The sequence below is a fragment of the Bubalus kerabau genome, chromosome 21, assembly GCF_029407905.1.
Source record: "Bubalus kerabau isolate K-KA32 ecotype Philippines breed swamp buffalo chromosome 21, PCC_UOA_SB_1v2, whole genome shotgun sequence".
NCBI lineage: Eukaryota > Metazoa > Chordata > Mammalia > Artiodactyla > Bovidae > Bubalus > Bubalus kerabau.
Window position 1 is genome coordinate 46,433,098 of NC_073644.1, and position 27,554 is coordinate 46,460,651.

General features: G+C 40.6%; 1 protein-coding gene across 4 annotated transcripts in view; it reads left to right on the plus strand.

Moving 5' to 3' along the window:
* Positions 1-27,554, plus strand: part of CEP192 (centrosomal protein 192) — a 74,217-nt gene that overhangs the window by 41,325 nt on the left and 5,338 nt on the right. For 3 of the 4 annotated variants that reach the window (XM_055559087.1, XM_055559090.1, XM_055559088.1), the window contains 18 exons: positions 245-363; positions 1,006-1,182; positions 2,448-2,538; positions 2,686-2,862; positions 5,267-5,527; positions 5,760-5,875; positions 7,406-7,518; positions 10,263-10,413; positions 12,705-12,880; positions 13,405-13,528; positions 14,874-14,979; positions 15,387-15,591; positions 16,559-16,638; positions 17,481-17,576; positions 22,552-22,671; positions 23,057-23,178; positions 24,596-24,725; positions 25,167-25,225. In XM_055559087.1, the coding sequence (XP_055415062.1) occupies positions 245-363; positions 1,006-1,182; positions 2,448-2,538; positions 2,686-2,862; positions 5,267-5,527; positions 5,760-5,875; positions 7,406-7,518; positions 10,263-10,413; positions 12,705-12,880; positions 13,405-13,528; positions 14,874-14,979; positions 15,387-15,591; positions 16,559-16,638; positions 17,481-17,576; positions 22,552-22,671; positions 23,057-23,178; positions 24,596-24,725; positions 25,167-25,225 (2,423 nt within the window). The remainder of the gene's footprint in view (positions 1-244; positions 364-1,005; positions 1,183-2,447; positions 2,539-2,685; positions 2,863-5,266; positions 5,528-5,759; positions 5,876-7,405; positions 7,519-10,262; positions 10,414-12,704; positions 12,881-13,404; positions 13,529-14,873; positions 14,980-15,386; positions 15,592-16,558; positions 16,639-17,480; positions 17,577-22,551; positions 22,672-23,056; positions 23,179-24,595; positions 24,726-25,166; positions 25,226-27,554) is intronic. The other variant, XM_055559089.1, reaches the window with a different exon arrangement.

Consider the following 27,554-nt stretch of genomic DNA (forward strand, 5'->3'; position numbering starts at 1 on the left):
ACAAGAACTAAGCCCCAGATTAGTTCCTGAAGACATGTTACCCTGTAGCTGGTGGGATGGAGGACAGGATCCACGTGTGTAGATGTCACTTATGATATGTTTGGGTATGTGAGGGGGTGTTCGCAGTCAGGAAGTAAGGATGGGCGGGGCTCTGGTGGACAAGGAGGAGGGAAGATGTATGGTCGTCAGTGGGAGACAAGGGCATGGATGCGTGAAACCTGTGACTTATTACATCAACATTTAGATCCCAGATCAAGGAAGTCACTTTTCAGTGGACCCAGAGAAACTATTCCTTAAACCTGGAGAAGAGCATGAAGTTATAGTTTCATTTTCTCCAAAGGATCCCATGGGCTGTGAGGAAAGGTAATGTAAAGCTGTTCACCATGGCGAGTTTGTGCTCTAGTCTGTGGCTAGGAGGACAGAGAACATGCTTCACTTCCTGTGGCAGACAGCACAGCTCTTTCCTTTTGCCACAGACTTTCTTTCTCTTCACTGAAAATCTCCTTGTAAACCAACTGACTAGAAAGTAAGAAATCACTATTTTCAAATATATTTGAAAGTATTACTGTGTTTCTCACTAACCTCTCCTCTCCAAGGACACCATCCATTGACCTTGTCTGTTGTTAAAGATATTTCCCCACTCCTTCTCCAAATCCTGAGTGAATATCACCGTACACTGGTCAGAGCATCCTTGTCTCTGGCTTGTGAACTTGCCTGGTACATATAGCTTAGCCCAGCCCCCTCCTGCCTGGGCAGAATCTCCACCCAGAGGCTTTCCTCAGCCCTACCCGGATTCCTCGCCTGTGAACTCCTTTCCTCTGTACTCAGGCACGTGCCTGTCTCCTTCCCCACTGGCTTCCTCCTCTGGGACATCAGCTCTGAGGAAGGGCGTGTGTTGTGTCCTCAGCACCCAGCTCAGGCTCTTGGATAAAGGAAGCGGGTAGGACAGTAGTTGCTGAAAGAATTGAGTTCTGAACACTGAACTTAGATGGTTTTCTTTGCTAGGATCTTGAAAATATTCGTGCAGCCATTTGGCCCTCAGTATGAAGTGATGTTAAAAGGTGAAATAGTTTCTTCGGGAAATAGGCCTCTGGCACCTGAATCTCTCACCTCAGATATTCCTTCGATTTTATCCAACAAGCAGCTTCTGGCCTGGGGAGGTGTCCCCCTCGGTAGAACACAGTGAGTATGCACAGCAGCTGTCATCAGCGACTACTATTCTTCGCTGTCTCCATGACGACCATGTTCACGTTCTTAGAACTGAAATAAAACTATCTTATATTCAGTATTCATCCTACCATGAATTCATATCATTTTTCATGTTTTTAAAATACAAGCCAAAAAAATTAGGTTTCAGTTTTCTTAAGCTCTTTGGTGAATTCTCTGCTGATGACCAAACTTAGGCAGCTACAAGTATCTTGGTTCCTTCTCTGGAAAGCACTGGGGGCCAGTGGGAAGAAGGTTAACAGCAATGTTGCCTCTTAGAGGCCTTTACGGTCCAGCTGGTGAAGAGTGGTTTTCCGTGGGCAGCTCTAGTGAAAGCACTCTCAGCTAGACTCCTGCATTGTCCTGCATGGCCCTGGGTTTTAGGACCGTCTTCCCCAGCGGCTCCTGTGCCCATGCAGCCAGTCCATCTCTGAACATTGCACTTGGTTTTAATTAGCTTTGTTTTTATGAAAAAAATTTTTTTCTGCAAGTCTTTTCCAGGCAGAGTACCTGTGGAAGGCTTTTCTTGGGTGTGCTAATAACCAAAGGTCTTTGATTTTACTCTGAGGTTAATTAAACTCAGCAGCATTTCCTTTTTAATACAGGTACACAAGGCATAGACCGCAGCTTAGATAATTTAACTGTTAATTTTCAAAATTTGTGTAAAATAGAGGTTTATTCATGTATTTTCTCTTCTCCAGTGAAGAGAGAATGCATGTATTTGCAGAGGCTGGAGGATTTTCATACTGCCAGCCAGCTGCAGTGCTACTTGCATTGTAAGTTTTTTAAAAGTTAGGTTAATTGCAGTATGCTGTTTAAAAGACTACTTTATGCAGATGAACCTCTTAAAGTAAAAAATCTGTACAATGTGCTTAGGACCCTTGTTTCCATGAAAGGTAGGTTTTGGAGCTAAGCAAGGTCTTGACTAAATGAAATAGTTCATCTGTATTTTCTGATGACTATTTTGTAAAACAGATAATTCCTACACATAGAGTGTGGATAATAAGGGAAGCTAAGGAGCTGTAACAGGAGAGATTAAACTGAAAGTCCACTCCAATGTGGTGAGTCTTGAGTGCACGTTCTCAGAAATGCGGAATACCAGGACTGTGGACCGCCACCCACGTGGCTTAAGCAGTCCATCTGCCTCAATGCATTGCAGTCGGTTTTAACTGGTTTTGCTTTTATGATCGTAGCAGCATCCATGGAAGAAAACCACATTTTAAATGTGCCATTGTTTCTAGGCTTCAGAAACTAGCTTTAAGAAACAATTCTGCGTCTACAGCCCAGCATTTACGCCTGCTTGTCAGAGGACAAGACCAGGACTGCTTTCAGGTTTGTGGAGTACACAGCTCTGTTCTGTGTCACGTTCTTTTATGTTCAGGCTGTCTTGCGTTGTTCGTCCTTGAAGAGTCTGTGTTACTGGCATGTTTTGTTTGTGCTGCTGCTCTGTCTTATGCAGAGGTTGTTTTTGAATTGTAGCTGCAGCACACTTTTGGCTCAGAAGAGCGATTGACCAGTAACTGTGAGGTCAGGATTCGTCCAAAAGAAGACATTTATATCTCCGTGTTATTTGCACCTACTCGCCTGTCTTGTATGTTGGCCAAACTCGAAATTAAACAACTTGGAGTTCGATCACAACCAGGTGTTAAGTTCACGGTAAGATAATTCTAACTGCTATTTTTTCTCCCATGGAGTTTATGATGTAAAACTATTGGTTAAATATTGGTAAATAATATGTACTCTTTTTTAAGTCAAAATATGTGATTGGTTACCTAGATTTACAGACAGATTAGAGAGTAATTATATACCTTGTAGAATTGTCCATTTTAAAAGTAGCCGCCGTAGTAATCCTGTAAAATAGGTCTTGTCTATTTCATTTCGATTTGAACTTCTCAGGAATCCATTGTTGGGTTAAGTCCAGATTGAACTGTTTAAGTTGTTGATTTTCCAAGTAACAGTTCTTCTTTCAGTTCAGCAGGGTGTCTCCTGACATTACTTGTTAGACTGTTCTGTACACTAGGGAGACACAGACAGGAGTTTTCTGTGTTGTTTCTTCCCAGCATAATTTCAGAAGATTTCAAGTCATTTCTTTAGCTAGATTCAGGGCGTTAAGAGAGAAAAGTGATAAACCCTGGAGGGGAGGAAAGAGGGACAAGGTAGTTGGATGAAATCTAAGCTCTGTGAAAGCAGCTCAGAACTGAGCAGCTACTTGGCAGTGGAGCTGGGACTGCAAAGCTGGTCTTTGCCCTGGTATCACAGAGGAAATGTGGAAAAGTCACAAGATTAACACCACCTAAAGGTGTTTTAAAAAGAATAGATACTTTTGGCAAATCTAACTATATTGGATGCTGGAGGTGGACACATGCTCTGTGGAGTTCTTCATGTGGCCTCATGAGCTGTGATGTGCAGAGCAGCCTGCAGAGTGGTGGTTCTCAGCCACCAAGGCACACTTGGTGGTTTCTGGAGACATTTGTGGTTTTCACAGTTAGACTTTTGGTAGCTGATGAGTGGAGGCCAGGGGTGTGGCCAGACACTCCCACAGTGCACAGGCCACCCCACATCAGATGGCCCAGCCCAGGGTCCACTGTGCCAAGGTTGACGACTCTGCTCTAGTTGGGTTTTTATTTTAGTTTAGTTTTGGCTGTGTAGGCTTGAGGGATCTTAGCTCCCTCAATGATCGAACCCGGTCCCCCAGCAGTGGCAGCACAGAGTCCTAACCACAGGACCACCAGGGAAGTCCCTGAGAAGCCTGCTCTAGAGCAGATTTCTGGTTGAATCTTTGGGTCTGTGAGCATTACTCAGATTTCATTTTATTTAATCTTTCTTCATCTTTTAACCTTTTAGTCAATAGTCATTTGTGACTTCTTAGACTTTGAAAATACAGGAAGAATACTCGTATTGAGTGTTTTCAAAAGCTGATTCTCCTTGTTGTTTTCTAGCTTCTTATATAAGATTTACTGGCAAGTTTCTATGGGAAAAGAAAAATTAGAAATATTTCTGGCTCTTGGAACCAACAGAGCTCACCATGGATGAGGTGGACTTGGCAGGAGTTCAGATCTGAAGCCCTTTAAATGCTGTTAATTTTTACTACAAGGCAGGCAATACTGAGTTTTCATCAGCCTGAGTTTAATTTTTCAAAATGTTATTGTATTTAATACATAACAACTTGAAATAAGCTACTGATGTTTTCAAGTTTGCAAAGGATTCTTTGGAATTTATTTTAATAATTAGGAATGAAAAAGCATATTTAATGGAGTGCATTTAAAGAGTTTGAAAAGTTTGTATCCTTGTAGGGTGCCTGTTTCCTGCACTCCTATTTATAGAGTCTGTTTTGTGACTCCTATTTCCTGGTGGTGCTGCACCCCTGGGAGCCCCATGGCTCAGAGTGCCTGGTCTACCCTGGAGCCTCCACTCTGCACCCCCATGGCCAGGCTGGCTGTCCCCTGAGGCCCATTTGAGTTCTGGCTTCTCTTTGGCACACTCCTGACTCTGCTGGACCAAAAGTTAACAAGAGTATATGCTCATAGATTTTTCTCCCCCCAAAACTTTTCATGTTGGAAATTTAAAATTACTGGAAATTTGAAAGAATTACTTGGCAAACATTCACATACACTTCCCCTTAGATTCTGCACTTAACACGGTGCTGTATTTCTTCTGTCACATATTTAACCATCTTATCAATTTATCTTTTTTATGCATTTCAAGATAAATTTAAATATCAGTGTCTTTCATGCTGAACACTTCTTAAGCAAGCATATCAATACTAATCTTATTTTTCCTTTGTCATCTAAGCTTGGTTTCTGTAACAGTGAGAAATAATTATTCTTGGGATATGGGAAGGTAAATAATTTTGCACCTCTTTGGTTCGTTTTTCTCTTAAAGCAGAGTCTTTACTATAGATAGGGCTTGATTGGCAGTGAGGTAACTATTAGCCAAAGTACACAAAGATGAATAATTTTAATTTCAGTAAATCCGTCTCATTGTCTTCTCTGACTGTAATTTGATCTTCTGTTTTCTGCTTACATAAAAATAATTCCAGATGTTTGTATTCTGTTTTTAGATACCTTTGTCTGGATATGGAGGCACAAGTAACCTCATTTTGGAAGATGTTAAAAAATTATCTGACAATTACATGGTAACAGTGAATGACTTAGTGCCTGGCCAGGAAAGTAGAATTGTTATTTCTGTCCGTAACACTGGCTCTCGAGCAGCTTTTGTTAAAGCTGTAGGTTTTAAGGATTCTCAGAAAAAAGTTTTGCTGGATCCTAAAGTATTAAGGATTTTTCCAGACAAATTTGTGCTGAAGGAGAGAACACAGGAAGTAAGTATGAAAGTATCTGCACTAAAAATACAAGCTCATTTTTAGGTTAAAGTAAAAATTATATATTTTATGGCTAAAGCTAACATCTTATTTGAAAGGAATATAGGATCTTATCTGATCTTGGAGGTGCTGTTTATGTGCATCCGTGTCTGCAGCCACTGTTTGTGTTCCTGTGACATTTATTCAGAGTGAAATATTTAATATTCACTCCTGATTTTTTTCTTGGCATCAGGATGTTACTATAATATATAATCCATCAGACAGAGAAAGCAGTTGTAAAACCACCACAGAACTGTCAACTATATACTTTTTTGGTGGAGATGAAATTTCACGTCAGCAGTATCGAAGGTGGGTTACTTACCTTACACCATGACGGGGAGCATTCATGGAAGTATTGAAGACTTAACACTGGTTGGGATTTGTAATTTATGGAAGACGTTTTACTACTTATTAGTAAACTGGCAGATGAACAGTTTTGGTAAAATTTGTGTGGCCAATAAGCTACCTGTAGGAGAGATAAAGGTAGAAATAGCTCGTCTCCAGGTTTCCTTGCACTGAGTGTCCTTTTCTAAACATATATAGTGGCTTCTGCTCCTTTGTTCAGATAGGACCTTGGACTTCATCCTTGGACCATCTTGGTAATGATGGCAGATCAGTTTCTGAAAAGATTTAAAAACTACTGGAAGAAAGTATATTGTGTAAACACACCTGACATGGAACAGTTCTGAGAGTGTTGAGAATTATTTGAATGCATCAAGCTGTATTTTAGACATTGTAGGGTGTTTAATTACTTAAAACTTGTGCTTCTAAAAAAATTTAGTACACCAATTTAAATGTAGTTTTATATGCTGGCATGTTGTCAAATTTTTATTTAGGTCTAAGTATGATTTAGACTTACTTATGAGTTGAAATCAGAGTTCTTATGTCACAAAATCTTTTTCCTTGCCTAAAGCTGAGTATGCGTTGAGTGGATGGAGGTCATGCCAATTCATGGTTCACGGGAAGTTACTGCCTCCCGGGAGGGTGGTGTGTGTGCGGGCCAGTCTCGCTTTCTTCCAGTGCATTGTGTTGTGCTGTGTTTTCTGCCGATACACAGTTCAGGAAACTGTACTCTCAGTCTGTGGAGGACTATTAGAATGTTTAAACAAGTGTTTAGTATTGAGTTAGTACATAATAATAACACAGACCAAATGTGAAGGGTTCAACTTGGAATGTGGTTTTGTCTCTCAGTTGAGTATTTTAGAAATAGAAACTGACATTTGGAGAAATTAGATCACAGTTTTTTGGTTTTTTTCCCTTTCTCTCTATTGGAGTATAGAAATCAGTGTCCTGCTCTATAAATCCTTTTTGCCATTAATTTATGGTAATGAGATTTCTTTTGTTTGTGAACTCAGTTTTGTAGAGAAATTCACTTTTCAGTTCTGTCACCTCAAAAGTCTCTAGAACAAGTCAGACAGACTGACAGAATTACATGGCAATTTAAATGTTTTCTTTTGATGCATTATTTGTATCATATTCTTGGCGTGTTTTTTCCTGAGACAAATTTCTAACTGACCAAATTATCACAAGTATTGTAAATGCATGACTTGAAAAGAATCTAATTTTTCTTCTTTCTGCTCTTCTGTCAGAGAGTTGTTGTTTTAACGTGTTTACCTGAAAATGATGATGTATATATACCACCATGTATAGCTTTTAAGGGAATGTCCAAAACAAGTTTTCTGTTTAAAATTACGTATATTGTGAACTAAGGCATAATATCTATTTTTCTAATGCACCATGATGTCAGTGGGATTTGCCAGTCATTGCCAGATGTATGAATAAAATCTAATGAAGGTTTTTTGTCTGTAAAACGCCTTTGAATAAAATCTCTACTGACAGAGCCGTGCTGCACATGCCAGAGGTGAGAGAGCGGGTCCTACCCAGTCAGAGTGTGCTGCACAGCATCGACTTCACAGAAGCATTTCAGGACGAGCTGCTTGTAACAACTGAAGGTGGGAATTTTCGTGTATTTTATTTTATTTTAAATTTATTTTCTTATTTGGCTACGTTGAGTCTTAGTTGCAGTGTGTATGATCTTTTGTTGCAGTGTACGGGTTCTCTAGTTATGGCTCCAGAGCATGCGGGCTTAGTTGCTCTACAGCATGTGGAATCTTCATTTCCTAACCAGGGATCGAACCTGCATCCCCTGCGTTGCAAGGTGGATTCTTAACCATCAGACCATCGGGGGAGTCCCTCAATATATTTTAGATCTTCTGGGTTCAGTGATGTGATATAAGGAAGAAGTGTTTGGTTTAGGTGTGATGTCAGGCTGAATTAGTCACAGCTCTGCTGTATGACTTCGGACAGATTACATCACTGAAATTCAGTTTCCTTAGCTATAAAATGAGAGGAATAATATTTGTATTGTCTGCACAGAGTTCTTGTGAACTCTTGTGAGTTCAGATGAGAGAGCTTTGCCTTGTAAATGTTAGATATTAATATGTTATTGCACTTAGTGTTTGGGTGGACTTGTGGGCAGAGAATGGTCATGATTAAACTCAAGTTATTACTGCTTAAGGTTTCATGATTTCACACTTATGCTCATTTTGAGATTTCTCTGCTCTTGTGCTGGGTGTGCAGTTTTTGGAGGATGTGATTGTGGTTGAGTGACTCTAATCTAGATATTTAGACCTGTTTGAGCTGAACAGTTCAAGTGTTTAGTGGTATTTATTACTCATACAAAATATAAGAAAGGAGACATGTAAATTGTGTAAAAATACATGTACAGATTTTCATCACAGTGTTCATTATAGGAAGAAGTTAGAAGTAACCTAAATGTCCAAGAATAGAGGATTGTTTAATCTTGCAAAAGACTATTTTTAAGCCATTCAGACAATATGATTCTATATTAAGTGACATGAAAAGCTCCTCATTTATTAAGAAAAATGTTATTTTTAAATTTTGCATGTAAGATCTCCATATAGTAAAAATAATATCTTATTTATAGTTAAGTGGGTAAAATTGCAGGAGTATACACACCAAAATACTAAGAATGGTTATATTCTGGTGGTAGAGTTTCAGGCAGTATTGTCTTTTCCCCCAACTTCTATTTTCTAGTTTTTTAATGATAACACTTTATCATACTCCTTCTGAAGTGGGAAATGATAAGGAAAAAGGGTATTTATTCCTGTGTAGAGGTGACAGAGAGTAGTGTATGACCTTTCGGGCAGATTGGGAGTCTAGATCATCTGCTTCAAGGGTGGGTTAGTTACAAAGAGTGGAAAGATTGAAAACAGCTGGAAAGAGTCTCGGATTTGGAGCCGAACCTCACTTCATAGCCCCACCTCTGCCAACTCGGCTCCTCCAAGCTTCACCTTGCGTGTCCCTCCTCAGAGGAAGGAAGAAGCCATGTGGCAGGGCTAACCTGACTGTGCCCTGGACGCCATGGTGTAGCAGCAGTGAGTCCCGATGAGAACAGGGTCACGTGTACCGCTCTCGGCTCAGCCACAGGACTAATTGGGTGGACTTGGTGGGTGGGGAGTACAGGGCACGGTCACAGGGGTGGAACTTGCATGCAGCCTGGCCTCTGGGGGCTAAAAGACCAAGGAGGACAGGTGGAGAAGTGCGGCAGGAAAGTTCTGACAGACCCTTCGTAGGGCTCAGGGGCCTGAAGAAGGGTGCCCTGCTGAGAGAGCAGGGAGGGGTTGTGAGGAAGAGAAGATGTGCACCACGGTGCCTGGGGAGGTGTGTTCTGGCAGAGGGAGCTGGTGTGCAAGCATTTGGAAGGGGATGTGTTAAGGGTCATGCTAACAAACCCAGCCAAGTGCTCAGGTAACCTGCTGAGCCCCCCTGCATTGGGGCTGAGTGGGGGCTTCAGGTGGGTGGGTTCTCAGGCACCAGGCTGTACCCCAGGGTGTACTGGCCTCCTGGAGGTGCTGTGCGCGCTGCCCAGGTGGAGGGGGAACGCAGCCCAATTGGTTTTGTGTTAATTGGTATAGTGGATCCCCATGAGAATGTTGCAATTGAACTTTTTACATGATTATTTTGAAAAACATTTGTTTGAGCATATTACTGTGACAAGCATTCATAGTGGTCTTTTGCAAAATGTATAATGATTGTGGCAAATAATTTCACAATTAAGCTTTTATAGTCAAGATATCTTAATATAAATCTCAATTTATACTTCTGTGTTCTTTCTGAAGTTCCATTTTAAAAGTATATAATTCTTAATATTTAATTTCTATGTAGAATACAGGCATGTTCTCTGAAAATTTCTTGTATGTGTGCATTCATTCAGATGGGTTTATCTCTAGATACACTGTCTGATCAGTCTAAATACATGCAGTTACGCTGACACCGCCTGGTTTCTGGATTTGCTGAGGTTAAGTGTCTGTGAGGCGGTCTCTCAGATCCATGCTTCAGATGCTGCATTCTGGAGTTGAGGTGATGCTGCCTCTGAGCACTGCAGAAACCTAGCAGGGTAATTTATGTCAGGGGTCAGGATGCTTGTTGTTATGTTACAGTAGGGGAAGACTGCAGTTCAGGATGGGAAAGGAAGTGACCACAGTTCACCGCTGAGCACTGGTGCCGCTGTCAGCCAAGTCCAGGGCAGAACCTGGGCTGCAAGTCAGTGATGCTGATCTGTAGGGTCAAAATCGGAATGTCACCTGACCCCAACTAAGAAAGTACAAGAATATATATAAATGGTGTGATTGTGTGAAGATTCATGTATTTCATACATTATTTTCTGTTTCAGTGTATGACCTTCCCCAGCGGCCCAATGATGTCCAGCTCTTTTATGGAAACATGCGTAAAATCATACTTTCAGTAATTGGAGAATTTAGAGATTCCATTTCCAGCAGAGAATTTCTTCCACCTTCTGCCAAACCTAGCTTGGAATTCAAAAGGTAAAACTAACAAAACATCTTTCACCAGATTTCAAGGTTATTTAATTCATAGTAGAGCTGATCCTTTCCCTTATACTTGGTGCTTTTTGTCTTGAAATGTTTATTTCAGCTTTATTTTTAAATTTGAAATAATTCCAAACTTACAGAAAAGTTTAAAAATAGTATAGAGAACTTCCATACGCTATCTGTACGGAAATTCCCTGGTTGATGACATTTTATTATTTTTCTTTATGTATATGTGGCTTTCTCTGAACAAGGTATTTAGGAGTGAGTAGCAGGCATGATGACCAGTCAGCCCTGAATTTGCTGCAAATTAACCCCCTCATAGCCATGGCAGACCTGTCAAGGTTAGGATACTGACGTGATCCAGGACCACCATCTGGTCCGTGGATTCCCTATGTACCTGTCAGTTCCCCAGTGGTGCCCTGTGTAGCTAAGGCAAACAATAGAAAGGACACTGCCTCTTTCCACTTCCTCTTTGGTCCAGAATCTGAGATTACATGTGTGTTTGGTTATCGTGTCCCTTTATTCCCTTTCAATAAAGAGAGTTCCTTGGTCTTCTTTTCACACCTGAGGAAACACAGGGTTGTTTAGCAAGTAAGATCTACAGAGTCAAAGGCGTTATCCAGAGTGAATCTTTGGTGCTGACTTGGGATGAAACAAGGAGAACCTGGGACTGCCCACGGTCCCCTTGGCAGTATCAGCTCTCCCCTCTAGCTTAGGTTTAACACCACATCCATAAGTTCTGGATTGATATGTGACACAGGAGGGAACTATTTTGATCATGAAAAGTATCTCATACTTTGATAATTATGTAACCTGTGTGAAGCTTTTCAAACAGCTGTGCCACATAAATTAGTAAGTTTCATATTTCTTTACCACGGACAATGGGAGACAGACCAGGTGCTGCCTGTGTCAGGCCTATTGTAGGTAAGGACCTGAGTCCATTTGCTGTGGGATCTGGTGTTCGCAAGATGACAGGTGATTTGACCAAGCCATCTTTCTTTATTTCTCCTGGGCTTTCCTGGTAAAAGGGGAAAAGTAGGCTATTGGCCAGGGACCTTGCTGTTCTTACAGCGTGCAGGCCAATTACTTAATGAAATAGTCTTTAATTTCAGTGTCAACTTCAGGACACGCAGAGTGATGCTAGTTGTTTCTCAGCGTAGTGTCTCTGGTGCTGAGCAGTGCTGGTTGTCCCATTACTGGGAAGATTCTTGCCAAGTGTCTCTACTGTAAGGTTAGTTAATAAATATCTTGAAGGAGTGTTAGAGTAAGTGACTTAAAAATGGTAGATGATCTTGTACCTTGCCAGACTTAGTGTGCCCAGTGAGGATGGATGGCTTCCTGACCCATGTTATTCCTGTCTTGGCTGCTGACTGGTGATTTTCCTATCTCACCTTTCTTTCTCCATTCTGCAGTTATCTTTCCATTCTGAGGAAGGAGTGTCCTTTTCCCTCTTATTCACGTGCTTCAGGGTGGACTCAGATTCAGGACCAGTCCCCTTGTCACTATTTGGTTCCCTGAGCTGCTCCCTGGTCCTGTGCCTGTGCCCATAGCACCTGTGGGCACTTCCTTATCCACAGACTCATCCTTCACTTCCTCTACAACCTGGAAACCTGCATTGTGCCTGAACGCGGGCAGCAATGTGCTCATAGTTGTTAGTATTATTAGCATTGTGAAGCCAGTTATCATTATTCACTTAAAGATACACGAAGAGTTTTGTTGTTTTTCTTAAATTCTTAATATTGGGCATTTTTGTAGTAAATCTTATAAGATACTTCAGATTGCATGCAGAAGTTAAAGCAGGGAAGAAATTGTTGTGTATTCTAATTAAAGATTAGTAATATTTAACCTGGCTTCCCTGGTGACTCAGTGGTAAAGAATCGCCTGCCAATTCAGGAGACACCAGAGATGGGGGTTTGATCCCTAGGTCTGGAAGATTTTCTGGAGAAGGAAAGAGCAGCCCACTCCAGTATTCTTGCCTGGGAAGTCCAACTGACAGAGGAGCCTGGTGGGCTACAGTTACAGTCCATGGCGTTGCAAAAAGTTGGACATGACAGAGTGACTAAGCACTTACACACACGCAATATTTAACCTATACTGTACTTTATGTTTTATACATTACTTTAAGAATACCCAATGGTAAGGATTTTTATTTGCTGAAAAATACACAGTATATAATGCAGTTGTAGTTTTATCTGTTTTCACATTTATGGGTAATTAATACAAAAATATGACACAATCTGCTTTTTATCATTTTTAACCTCTTTTCTCTCTCTCTCTCTCTCTAGTGAATCTGGCAGTTTTGGGGCACATGGTGGTAACATTTCTTTGGATGTTTTGCCAGTGAAGGGTCCTCAGGGTTCTCCCCTTCTTTCACAAGCTGTTCACCCACCTCAGGATAACTCGGCCTCAGAGGAAGTGTGGGCTGTCCACCCTGAGCACCTGGTCTTGGTTGCTCCTTCATGTGAGTGTATCCCCAATGCCAGGACAAAAATCTGTCTGGGGCCCTGGCTGTCCCTGCTCTGTGCACACAGCTCTTGTAGGGAAGACCAGAATGTTGTCCTAACATGAGGCCACGGACCTCAGGCCAAGCTCCCATGAACAGACCCTTCCTCCTGCCACCCCTCCCCCCCACCCTGAGAATTCAGTTGACACTTGGCCTCTTACCCTTAGCATTGGTACCGTTGGTCCAGAGGAGGAAGAAGTTCTAGTACCTATGTCTGTGCCCAAGATAACACAAGGGTAACAATTTCCAGGTTTCGTTTTTTGTCTTTGCTCAGTATTGATCTTATTCAGTATCTTTGTAGTTCCCAAGATTGAATGAAGATCTTGCTTTACCAGGAATTTGAAATTTCTGTCAGGGGCAGTTGAGAAAGCAAAATAAGTTGGTATTATAGTATATTTATGTAGGATTTGTTTTTGCTATTTATCAATCTTGGTCTTTATTATTAATGCTAAATGTGAGTAATGTTTTATCTGCTGTCATAGGTGATATGGCAAAAACTGGACGTTTCCAGATTTTAAATAATTCTATTAGGTTGCTGAAATTTGAGCTGTACTGGCCAGCACACTGTCTTACAGTGACTCCACAACATGGGTTTATCGCACCTGAGTAAGTATGACCTTGTCCACTGGATGTTATTCACATGCTTCATAGACCATTTAAACTTAGTAGGATTTTGCCGTGTGCTGACTCTACAGAGCACCATGAGTGGTTCTGTGGGAACACACTGAGTTCAAGACTCATACCTCTTAGCGGTGGGGCCCGTCCACAGCCAGTTATAGTATCAACCTAAGAGGGTCAAGAGCTGAGTGAGACGGGAGAGAATTCCTAGAGTGGAATCTCCTGACACAGCTATGCCTCCGGAGTTACAGCATGGGATACATCTGTGCATGGGGTGAGGGTGGTGGTCCCCGAAGCCCAGTGGTCCTGGCTTGTCACCTTGGGCCTGGCAGCTTACTCTGCTGGTTTTGTCTAAGGACATTTTACAGACATGGCTTCCTGACTTCTGCTGTGTCTGAGCTATAGTCTAGCTTACTGTTTTCCACAAAGGATTAAACAGAAGTCTTTGGGGATCGAGTGGTGATGAGCAGCTGCCCTCTCTGTGCAGCATGGTTATTGGTGGGGTAAGCCTCAGCTGTCCACTTCCTGGGAACAGTCCCAACTGGCACAAAACACACACACCTGAAAGTGTGTGTAGCAGCTTTGCATGAGAGCAACTTGGAATCTGTTTTCTTTGCTTTTGCAAAATGATGGCATATGGACTTAAAGAGAGTTTATTTGACCAAGACTGGGTTGAGGTAAGGTTAGGGACACTCCAGAGAAAGCCTGGAACCAAAGCAGTCAGTTAAGTACTTGCTTGTTAATGGGTGAAAAACTGGAGGTGACAGGGCAGGTTGTCCATAGCAACTTGTGCATGGCCCTTCGTGTCGTGCTATTAGCTCGGCTATATTGGATGTGGGTATAGATCTCTCTTGTAACTGGTAGTGTCTCTTAAGTGACAGATCTGGTCACACTCCACATTTCAGTCTTTGTCGTCCCATAGCTCTTGAGCACAGTGAGCACAGAAACCTGACCCACGGCGGGAGCAAAGAAGCACTCTTCTCCCCACCCCCATTCCAGTTACTCTCTGTGAGAGTGACAGCTCAGAGTATTCATGGTAGTGGTCTTTCTCTAGAAATATTTAGTTTGAATTACTGTATAGATGCATTTCTGTGGTGTGGTCCATTTTCACATGAGCTTTGCCCTCAGGTTCTTGTCTTTACACCACTCAGCTTTTTGTCAGTCACCAAGTTGGGACTGAGGTAAAATCAGATGCACATGGGAGCTCACTGCTGTTCTCTGCCCTTTCTGAACAGTGGGGAAACTCTTGGTGGTCATTGATGGTGCAGTGTTATTTTATTGCTGTTACAGTCTACACTATTCTTGGTTCTCAGTATTCAATTCTTCTTTTAAGGAGTAAGATGCAAATTCTTGTGAGTCCCAATTCCTCCTTATCCACAAAACATTCAATGTTCCCTTGGAGCGGCTTGATCTATATACACTGTGACAATGGACAGAAGGTACTTAAAAAAAAAAATTTTTTTTTAATCGATATTTTTTTTTGCAATTTAAATGTTATAATCCTGTTGATGGCACTTACATTTCAGAAATCAAATTGAGGTCCTTTCAGCCCAAACAGCTTATGTAACTAGAGCACTTAGTTCAGATTTTTCCACCAGTGAACTGAGTAAGTTTCCTGGTGCAGCAGTGGGGAGTAGGGCCTGGAAGCCACCATTAACTTGAAAAATCTGCTTTGAAAAAGAGGGGAGTAGGGAAAAAGATCAAGTCAAATAGCTACTTTGAGATCTGAATAGACTTTACTTTCTAAATTAATCAGTGTTTCATTTGTTTGGCATTACTTTTGTCTACCATGATTAAAAAATAGGAATTAAGAAAAAAACATTAACTTCACTTTGTCTCATTTCAGAAAATTGTGAAGGTTCAAATTCGAGAAGACTTGACCCAAGAAGAACTTTTCACTCATTTGACCTCTAGCCCACTTGGAATCCTTTCCCAAGAAACTGAGCGTGCAGTTAATCTGGTAAAACCAGCAGCAAAACCACCTGCCACAAAAGTTGAGCTAAGAAACAAGACAGTTACTTTTCCTCCAACAGAACCTGGTGAGACCTCAGGTATTGTATCACAAGGTTACGTCTTCAGATGTTGTTAGGTGGGATCTAACAGCTCCTAGTTAACCGTAGTTCGAGACAGTGTTAACTTCAGGAGAAAATCAGCAGTTCTCAGAAATTGTTTCAGTGACAAATTGTTTCAGCTCGATTCAAGGAAGCTAAAACTAGGCCTTCAGTTTAGTTCAGTTCAGTCGCTCAGTCATGTCCAACTCTTTGCAGCCCCATGAATTGCAGCACACCAGGCCTCCCTGTCCATCACCAACTCCCAGAGTTTACCCAAACTCACGTCCATCGAGTTGGTGATGCCATCCAGCCATCTCATCCTCTGTCGTCCCCTCCTCCTGCCCTCAGTCCCTCCCAGGCCTTTAGTAACTCTCTCTGTTCCAGGAGGCTTAGACTGTTTGTCAGAGCCATCCTTTCCCAACTCTCACTAGATCTTTGACCAGAGCTGCTGCTAAGTTAGTGGCCAGAGAGGAGAGGAAGGTGATGGAGCCAGGCCTCATCCCTTAGGCTGTGACTGCAGGTTCTGGGCCTGTCCTGCCTGCTCCACCTCAACCCCAACCTGGCCCTCCATCCAGGGCCTGAGAACAGTGAAGTGCTATGTGAAGCTCCTCTGAGCTTCCTCAGGGGCCTGGAATGGTGCTCTGTGCTTCCTCAGTACGTGATGAAGAACATGCTTTAGTCCCTTGGTAACTTTTCCCTTTGGTTAAATACAAGATAGGGCATCTGTCAAACAGGACTTAAAAAATAATGTCGAAATACAAGACAGAGCATCTGAACTTAGAAAGTTAGGTTCTGTTAGAACCTAACATAACGGTTAGAGAATAGTGTCCTTGTTGGACTCAAAGGGATCTGATTGTATTTCTTCTCTGTGGTAAGGTAATCACAGTATTTATCACATATTATCATAGGGATCTGCTTGTTTACTTACCCCTCAAACAGTTTGAGTTGTGAAATGTGTTCCTTATAGGAAATTACCTAGAACTGGAGAATCATGGTGACACGGAAGTGAGGTGGCACCTATCATCTTTAGCTCCACCTTACGTCAAGGTCAGTGATAATTACCTCGAATATACTCATTTTAATGTTTATGTAGCATATTTTAAAATCTGGATTAGGACCATAAATTGAGATTACTGGGTTTTGTTAATCTGCTTCATTTACTTGATTATTTCTGTCAGTGGAACTAACCTGCCCAGTCTTGTTCACATGGTGGTTTTAAGAGTCAGGCTAGAGAATGTAATGTGAAAACATCTGCTTGCTCTGTTTAGTTCTGTCTCCTGCAGCACGGTTTTTTATCTGAAATAATTTTATTCTGAGAAATATATACAGATTTTATCCCAGACATGTGTGTGCGTTTCTTTCTCCTGGTTCTGAGTGCTGCTATGTGTTGGAGGCAGGGCTGAACTTTACTTGCCAGGGAGTCTTAGCCTGTGTGCCCACATGTGGTGTCTGCCAGTGGGCACCGCACAAGCTGCATGCATCGTCACATGTTGTCACATGTGATACGGCCTCTCTGCTGTCTTCTTGGTGTGACCATCAAGGTTCTGAGCCATAATGTTAACATGATGTGTGCAAAAGATAGTGCTGGGCCCTCTGACAGGAAATGAAGTGCTGATATTGTGTGGGGGTGTTGGAACGCACACTCAGCAAGGTTCTTGAGGAAGCAGCAGTCCTCCAACGAGGGAGCAGCCTCCTATAGAGCACTGCGGCTGAGGGTGGGAGGAGGGTCTGTGTCCAGTGAGGCCTGGTGTGAGCGGAGCCTGGGTGCTCCCGGTCTCCAGGAAACGGGTTTGTCCTTGATGCCTGTGAAGGCAGTGGTGTCACTGTCGAACCTGATCTGTTGACTTTTTGTTTTTTTAAATTTGATTGTTTAAATGGTGTCTTTGTAGGGAGTTGATGAGAGTGGAGATGTTTTTAGAGCTACCTATGCAGCATTCAGATGTTCTCCTATTTCTGGTGTAGTGGAAGGCCATGGTGTCCAAAAGGTGAGTTCTGACATCTTTTCACAGCTCTCTGGTGGGAACATAGTGTCAACTGGCCAGGAGTGCCTCATTTCCACCCAGAAGAGTTCACTCCACCTGGATGGTGCTGCTCATAGCCAGGCTCCTGCGAAAGTGGCAGCAGCACAGATCTGCACTGTGCTCCTGTGGCAGGACGTCTTGCTAGGTAACAACACCATGGTTAGTGTGTGATTGGTGCTCACTCATTCTGGTGTGAGCTTGTCACCTGGCTAGCCTGTGCTGGGAACATGCTTCCAGGGGACTGATCCAGACAGTGGTTTTGTCAACCAGCCAGTCAAAAAGCTCTACCAGTGCTGATCTTGCACTCTAAAATAACTTTTTTTAAAGGATTTGTACTATTTTAACATTGTATTTCTATTTCTTTTATTTGGATTATGATATGATATTATGTAAGTTATAGGTGTGTAATATAATGCCTCTTGAGAAATGTGTATGCAGGTCAGGAAGCAACAGTTAGAACTGGACATGGAACAACAGACTGGTTCCACATAGGAAAGGGAGTACGTCAAGGCTGTATGTTGTCACCCTGTTTATTTAACTTATATGCAGAGTACATCATGAGAAACACTGGGCTAGAAGAAACACAAGCTGGAATCAAGATTGCCAGGAGAAATATCAATAACCTCAGATATGCAGATGACACCACCCTTATGGCAGAAAGTGAAGAGGAACTAAAAAGCCTCTTGATGAAGGTGAAAGTGGAGAGTGAAAAAGTTGGCTTAAAGCTCAACATTCAGAAAACGAAGATCATGGCATCCGGTCCCATCACTTCATGGGAAATAGATGGGGAAACAGTGGAAACAGTGTCAGACTTTATTTTTCTGGGCTCCAAAATCACTGCAGATGGTGACTGCAGCCATGAAATTAAAAGACACTTACTCCTTGGAAGGAAAGTTATGACCAACCTAGATAGCATATTCAAAAGCAGAGACATTACTTTGCCAACAAAGGTTCGTCTAGTCAAGACTATGGTTTTTCCTGTGGTCATGTATGGATGTGAGAGTTGGCCTGTGAAGAAGGCTGAGTGCCGAAGAATTGATGCTTTTGACCTGTGGTGTTGGAGAAGACTCTTGAGACTCCCTTGGACTGCAAGGAGATCCAACCAGTCCATTCTAAAGGATATCAGCCCTGGGATTTCTTTGGAAGGAATGATACTAAAGCTGAAACTCCAGTACTTTGGCCACCTGATGCGAAGAGTTGACTCATTGGAAAAGACTCTGATGCTGGGAGGGATTGGGGGCAAGAGGAGAAGGGGACAACAGAGGATGAGATGGCTGGATGGCATCACTGACTCGATGGACATGAGTCTGAGTGAACTCCGGGAGTTGGTGATGGACAGGGATGCCTGGTGTGCTGCGATTCATGGGGTCGAAAAGAGTCGGACACGACTGAGCGACTGATCTGATCTGATTTTTAAAGATAATAATCCATTTGTAATTTTTATACAGTATTGGCTATATTCCTCATGTTGTATAATACATCCTCCTATCAATACCTTATTTTATGCCTAAATAGTACCTCTTAATCCTCTACTCCTGTATTGCCCCTCCCCCATCCCCACCAGTGACTGCTAGTTTGTTCCATACATCTGTGAGTCTGCTTATTTTTTATTTGTATTTCTTAGAGTCCATATATATAAGTGATATCATATAGTATTTGTCTTTCTCTCTCTGACTTTTTTCACTGGGCACAGTGCCCCCCAAATCCACCCATGTTGCTGCAAATGGCATGATTTTATTCTTTTTCCTAATATTATATTGTGTGTGTGTACATGTACACACATACCATACCTTCTTTATCCATTCATTTGTTGATGGACACTTAGGTTTCTTCCATATCTGCTACTGCTGCTAAGTTACTTCAGTCGTGTCCGACTCTGTGCGACCCCATAGATGGCAGCCCACTGAACCACCTGGGAAGCCCTGCTGGGTCATATGGTAGTTCAGTTTTGTTTTTTGAGAAACTTCTGTACTGTTTTCCACATAGCTGCCCCAACTTACATTCCCACTAACAGTGTACAAGGGTTCCCTTTTCTCCACATTCTCGCCAACATTTGTTATTTGTATTCTTCTTGGTGATGGCCATCCTGGCAGTTGTGAGGTGATAGCTCTTTGTGGTTTTGATTTTCATTTCCCTGGTGGTTTGCAATGTTGTGCATGTTTTCACGTACCTGTTGGCCATTTGCATTTCCTCTTTGGACAAATGTGTATTTAGTTCTTCTCCTCATTTTTTAATTGGCCTGATTTTTTGTCTGTGAGCTATTTATATATGTTGGATATTAATTCCTTACTGGTCATATCATTTGCAAATATTTTCCTCTATTCAGCAGGTTGTCATTTCATTTTGTTGATTGTTTCCTTTGCTGTGTAAAAGCTTAGGAGTTTAGTTAGGTCCCATTTGTTTATTTTTGCTTTTATTTCCTTTACTTTAGGAGACAGATTAAAAAAAAAATACTGCTATAATCAATGTCAGAGAGTCTTCTGCCTGTGTCTAGGAGTTTTATGGTTTCTGGTCTTTAATCCGTTTTGAGTTTATTTTTTATATGATGTTAGAGAATGTCCCAATTGTATTCTTTTCCATGTATTAATAGCTGTCCAGTTTTCCCAGAACCACTTATTGAAGAGACTTTTTTCCTTCATTTTATATTCTTACCTCTTGTTGCCGAGTAATTGGCCATAAATGGGGGTTTATTTCTGGTCTGTTTGTCCTGTTCCTGAATGTGAAAGAGAAGAGTGAAAAAGTTGGCTTAAAGGTCAACATTCAGAAAACGAAGATCATGGCATCCTGTCCCATCACTTCATGGCAGATAGATGGGGAAACAGTGGAAACAGTGGCTGACTTTATTTTTTTGGGCTCCAAAATCACTGCAGATGGTGAATGCAGCCATGAAATTAAAAGACGCTTACTCCTTGGAAGGAAAGTTACTACCAACCTACACAGCATATTAAAAAGCACAGACATTACTTTGCCAACAAAGGTTCCTCTAGTCAAGGCTATGGTTTTTCCAGTGGTCATGTATGGATGTGAGAGTTGGACTGTAAAGAAAGCTGAGTGCCGAAGAATTGATGCTTTTGAACTGTGGTGCTGGAGAAGACTCTAGAGAGTCCCTTGGACTGCAAGGAGATCCAACCAGTCCATCCTAAAGAAGATCAGTCCTGGGTCTTCATTGTAAGGACTGATGCTGAGGCTGAAACTCCAATACTTTGACCACCTGATGTGAAGAGCTGACTCATTTGAAAAGACCCTGATGCTGGGAAAGTTGAGGGCAGGAGGAGAAGGAGATGACAGAGGATGAGATGGTTGGATGGCATCATCGACTCGAAGGACGTGGGTTTGGGTGGACTCTGGGAGTCAGTGATGGACAGGGAGGCCTGGCATGCTGCGCGGTTCATGGGGTCGCAAAGAGTCAGACACGACTGAGCAACTGAACTGAACTGTCCTGTTCCATTGATCTATGTATCTGTTTTGGAACCAGTACCATGCTATTTTGATTACTGTAGCTTTGTAGTATAGTGAATTCTACCAAACATTTAGAGAAGAGTTAGCACCTATCCTTATAAAACTGTTCCAAAATATACAGAGGAAGAAACACTTTCTAACTCATGCTATGAGGCCACCATCATTCTGTTACCAAACCAGGCAAAGATAATCACACACAAAAAGCAAAAATTACAGACCAGTATCTCTGAATGTAGGTGTAAAAATTGTCAAAAAGAAACCACTAGCAAACTGAATCCAACAATACATAGGAAGGATCAAACACCATCATCAAGTGGGATTTTTCCCAGGGATGCAAGGATTTTTCAATGACTGCAAATAATAATTTGTTGATGTGATGTACCACATTAACAAGTTGAAGAATAAAAGGCTTATGATTATCTCAATTGATGCAGAAAAAGTTTTTCACAAAATTCAACATCCATTTATAATTAACTCTTCAGAAAGTGGGCATAAAGGGAACATACCTCAACCTAATAAAGGTCACATATGACAAACTCACAGGTAACATCATACTCAACACTGAAAAGCTGAAAGCATTCTTTCTTAGGTCGGGAACAAGACAAGGATGAACACTCTCTACTTTTATTCAGCATAGTTTTGGAAGTCTTAGTGATGGGAATCAGCGAAGAAAAAGAAATAAAAGAGATCCAAATTGGAAAAGAAGTAAAACTCACTGTTTGTTTGACAGGATATTGGGTTGGCCAAAAAGTTCGTTTGGGTTTCACTGGAATATCTTGCTATACATAAGAAATCCTAAAGACGCCACCAGAAAACCAGAGCTTACTAATGAATTTGGTAAAGTTGTAGAATACCAAATTAACGTACAGAAATCTGTTGCATTTCTGTACACTGAGAACAAACTATCAGAAAGGAAAACTGAGAAAATAATCCCATTTACCAATGAATCAAAAACAATAAAATACTTAGGAATAAACCTACTTAAGAGGTAAAAGACCTATTCTCTGAAAAGAATGAGATGCTGATGAAAGAAATTGAAGTGGATGCAAACAGAAAGACATACTGTGTTCTTGGATTGAAAGAATCAGTATTGTTAAAACAACTGTACTACCCAAGGCAATCTATAGATTAGGTGCAATCCCTGTCAAAATCTCAATGGCATTTTTCACAAAACTAGAAAAAAATTTTTAAATTTGTATGGAGACACTAAAGGCTCCAGATAGCCAAAGCAGTCTTGAGAAAGAAAGATAAGGCTGGAGGAATCTGGCTCCCTGACTTGAAAAATATACTTGGATCTGGTACAGGTACAGTAACAAACCCACTAAAAATGTTCAAATTCTTTTTCCATTAGTGCAAAATTAATCAATACAAAGACAGTTTTCCCCTTTAATTTCTTCATACCACACTTTGAATTGGTAACCTCAGTGCATGTGTGTAAGATTCAGAGTCTAAATTTCTCTCCTGGATGTGTTGTTTGTAGGTCTCTGTCATGTTTTTGCCCAGAGATAGAGGAGACTATGCCCAGTTTTGGGATGTTGAATGTCACCCTCTTAAAGAGCCTCACCTGAAGCACACCTTAAGATTCCAGCTGTCTGGACATGTGAGTGTTTCCCTGAATTTAAGTAAATTACTGGGTGTGTTTTGAAGACACCAGGTGAAACTGGTCTGAAAAACTGGCCTGAGAAAGCTAAGTATGTTCCTTGTTTTATTATAATCCCATTAATTCTACTGTAGCTGCTTATCATCTTAGTTTTCTTATGTGTCTTTATTTATTGGCTCTGTGAAATCTATGTTTGCCTTAATTAGGTAAGGTTTTTTTGTGTGTGTGAGACACAGAGAGAAACAGTACAAGATAAAGCATTTGTAATTAAAGGAATTTAAAAATCTAAAGTGTCCTTTTTAAGAATTAGGAAGTAGTAAAATTCAGTTAGGTAAATGTCCATGTATTTATTTCTCCTCCTCCACCCTGTGATTTTTTTCTACAGAGTGTCAGAGCAGAAAGTGAGCCTGGAATTTCACGCATTTCTGCAAATAGCCTCATTAAAATAGATAATTTACTTAAGCTTCGAAGACAGGCTGTATCTGAGGCTTCTGCCCTCATACCTGGGTATGTTATTTCTCTCATTCTCATGAGTTTTTCCCAGTACTTTATTGAGGTATAATCTCATTCGACAAAATGCCCAGTGGCTTACCTGTGATTGACATGTGTCACCCCACTGCAGTCAAGGTAGAGACTTGACTCCCAGTTCCTCTCATCTGGGAGTTCTCACGCGGCTTTTCCAGCCACCCCCACCCTCGCCTGGGGTTTATTCTGTTCTGTATGTTGCCTTAGTTCTGTGGATTTCATGTACACCTGCACTCAGATTTTGCCTGGCTTCTTTCACTTAGATGGTGATGTTGGGATCTTTGGTGTTGGTGAGTCCACCTGTGGTGGGTACCTGTGCGTGTGGAATTCACATGCCCCGTCACAGGGGCTCGTCACCATTGTTTCTTTATCCTTTGGCATTTGGTGTCTTCCACCTTGGAGCCCTTGTGAATGAAGATGCAGTGAACATTGTTATATGTGTGTTTTTGTGGACATATTCTTTCATTTCTTTTGGGTAAAAATGTCTTAGAGTAGAATTACTGAGTCATGTGGTAGGAATTTTTTTAACCTTAACCTTAAATCGAAGAATGTTCCCAAAGTAGCCTTTCCATTTTACATTCCCAAAAAGAGTATATGAAAGTAGATTCTTAAAAACTTTATAAAATGTATGTTATATCAGTGGCTTGCAGAGCTTTAATGATAATATGTAAATGTTTTACCTAATGAAAAATTTTTTTTCAGGGATGTGTTTTTTTAATAACTTTATTGAAGTATAGTTGATGTATAGCATTGTGTTTATTTCTGCTGTACAGCAAAGCAATGTTACATACATTCTTATCCATATGGTTACACAGGATATTGAATATAATTCTCTGTGCTATACAGTAGGACCTTGTTGTCTATCCATTCTATATATAAAAGCTTACATGTGCTAAACCCAACCTCCCAGTCCGTCCCTCCCCCAAACCCCTCCCCCTTGGCAACCACAAGTCTGTTCTCTGTGTCTGTGGGTCTGTTTCTTTTTTGTAGGTATGTTCATTTGTGTCATATTTTAGATTTCACGTAAAAGTGATATCGTATAGTATTCATCTTTCTCTTTCTAACTTACATGAAAATGTTTCTTATAGTTCTTAGTTAACTCATACTTAGGTTTGACTTAGTTCTGGAGGAAGATGCTTTTAAGAAAAGCATGTTAAGTACCTCTCCAAGAGAGGAGGTTCTGCTGCCCATATCAGCTGCTGCCAGGCATGCCTGGATGCTTCCTGGCACCAGCAATATTAGTACTGATCAGACAGTCACCTTCACAAAACTACTTTAACTGAAATGTGGGAGAAAACACAAGTTAAAGCCATATACACAAGTTATATAATTTGTTATATACAAATAGTTTAAGTTTCTGTAGATTGTAAATAGTTAATTTTCAAACCTGTCTCCATAGAAGGCAACTTGACTTGACCCACCGTGGAGTTTATGCCCCAGAAGACGTGTATCAATTTCTGCCAACGAGAGTTGGGGAATCAAGGACATTGAAAGTCAATTTGCGAAATAATTCTTTTATTACACACTCGGTAAGTTGGAAATATTGCTGTGGGTTGTGGAAAATAAATGTATTCTACTATTTGATAAACATTTTCCTAAGAATTAGAAGATTGTTTTATAGATGATATTTAAGGTAAAATAGTTAATTTTTAAAATATCTTAATATTGTGTTTGAAGAGAAACTCATGGAAAGTTTATCATCCTTTGTCTGAAAATTATCCAGTATTTTCATATTTTCATTTTTTAGTTTCTGTTCTTGTTTTCTTCTGTATGATCCTATGAGCATATTTCTGGATAACATTTACTCCAGTCAGAACTATAGTAAATTCATTAAAATTCCCTTTCATGAGCATTTATTGTCTTAACTTCATCTTGTGGGTATACATAGGCAAATGCACGGTGTGTTGATTTAAATATGCACAGATGTCTAACTTGTGTAACTTCATAAAGTGTTTCATATTAAATTCCAGCTCAAGTTTTTAAGTCCCAGAGAGCCTTTCTACGTCAAACATTCAAAATATTCTTTGAGGTGAGTTTATCATAAATCAAAGTGTTCTCATCCTGGTGCAGCTCTTTGTGTTCAGGATCCTGAGATTGCTCTTGGGGGCTAGGACTGTGATGTCTCCCTCAGTTACAGCCCCTCATCTTCATCACCAACACCCAGAGCACTAAGTGCATGGTGAAGGGGATGAGGAGCCTGCAGGGGAAACAGTCTGACTGTGGGTTTACGTGGCGAGTAACAACTCAGATTTGCGCAGTGTTTGGGCTTAGGGTGTGACTCCTGTTACCCAGTATTTTGACAGCCATATACTTAACTAGAACCTTTGTTGTCTTATGATTAACTTTAGAGTAATTTCTGCATCAGGTGTTACTTTAATCACACTGATAATCAAGGATTTAAGTTTTTACTAATTTGAACAAAAATCTTCCCAGATTAATTGGAAAAACTTTTATTATCCTGTTTTCCAGTGTAATTCTTGAAATAATCCTATATTGTTCTTTAATCAGGGCCTCATTTTCTTGCCATCCTTGCTTATTTTATTTTTTTAGTGTTTTTATTCATTTTTAAGGTATTTATATATATTCTTCCAGTTTTATTGATGTAATTGACACACAGCACTGTGTAAATTTGAGGTGTGTAGCATAATGATTTGACTTACATACATCATGAAATGATTATCACAGTAAATTTTGTGAACACTCTCATCTCATATATATACAAAATTAAACAGAATAAAATGTTTTTTTTCCTGCAACATGAACTATTAGGATTTATTCTCTCAACAACTTTCATATATATAACACAACATGTTCAGTATATTTTCCATGTTGTATATCACATGCCTCGTGCATATTTATCCTACAAGAGGAAGTTTTTGCTTTCTGACTTTTGATGTACTTTTTATCAGTCCCACCCACCACCTTCTCCAACCACAAATCTGATCTTTTCTATGCATTTATTTTTTTTTAATGTCTGAAAATATTTTTATCTTACCATCATTTTTTAAAAATCTTTATTGAATTTGTTACAATATTGCTTCTGTTTTATGTTTTGGCTTTTTGGCTACAAGGCATGTGGGATCTTAACTTCCTAACCAGGAATCTAACCTGCACCCCCTGTGTTAAAAGGCGAAGTCTTCATCACTGGACCGCCAGGGAAGTCCCTTGCCTTCATTTCTGAGAGGCAGTCTTGCTTAGTACATAATTCTGACAGTATTATCCCCTGTTCCCATCTTATAAACCTGCTGCACTACTGTCTGGCTTACATTGTTTCTAACAAGTCTACTGTCATCCTTATGTTCATTCCTCTGCCTGATGTGTCTTTTTTTCTGGCTGCTTTTAATTTCTTTTTTTACCATTTTTTTTTTTTTTTCCTGAGGGGGAAGTGTAATTGACCTACAACACTCTTAGTTACTGTATTTCTGTTTTTATTTCTGTACATTTCAAACTGATTTCACCACACTAAGTCTAGGATGGTACATTACCAACACAAAGACATTACATAGTTACTGACTGTGTTCCCTAGCTGTACATCTCATACCTGCCGTTCATTTATTTTGGAACTGGATGTTTGTGCTTTCTCACCTTCCTCACCTATTTCTTTCCTCCTGTACCCCCATCCCCTCTGGCAGCCACCTGTTTGTTCTTTTTCTCCATGACTCTTTCTGTTTTGTTATGATTATTCATTTGTTTTGTTTTTTAGATTCCACATGTAAGTGAGGTCATTTGATGTTTTGTCTCTCAGACTTATTTCAGTTTAGCATAATATTCTCTCAGTCCATTCATGTTGTTGCAGATGGTAAGATTTCATTCTCTTTTATGGCTGGGTGTATCCCACTGTGTCTGTAGGTATCTTCATCTGTTCAGGGCACTTGGGTTACTTCTGTGTAACATTGTTTCTAGTCATCTCACTTTCAGTCTGTGTAAGTCTTTAGATCTAAAGTGAGTCTCCTGTAGCCAGCATATATGCTGGTCTTGTGTTTGTATCCATTGAGCCACTCTTTTGATTGGAGCATTTAATCCATTTACATGTAAAGTAATTATTGATAGGTATGTACTATCAATTTTGCTAATTGTTTTGGGGTCTTGCTAATTTTATTTTTCCATATGACACCTGTAAAGGCTGAAATTTCAAACTGGATTGTCACTGATATTTACAATTTTAACATTAGGGTTGCATTGCACTTAATACTAAAAAATAATTTTATCTTCATGTTTGAATCTTTAATTAAACTTTATTTATTATAAGCTCTTTCACTTTAGCATCAGGAAGCGGTCCTAGAAGCATGTTCTATTCTGTGAAAACTAGGCCCCTTGTAGGCAATCGAGGGCTGACTGAGTTACTAGCCCAGCAGCAC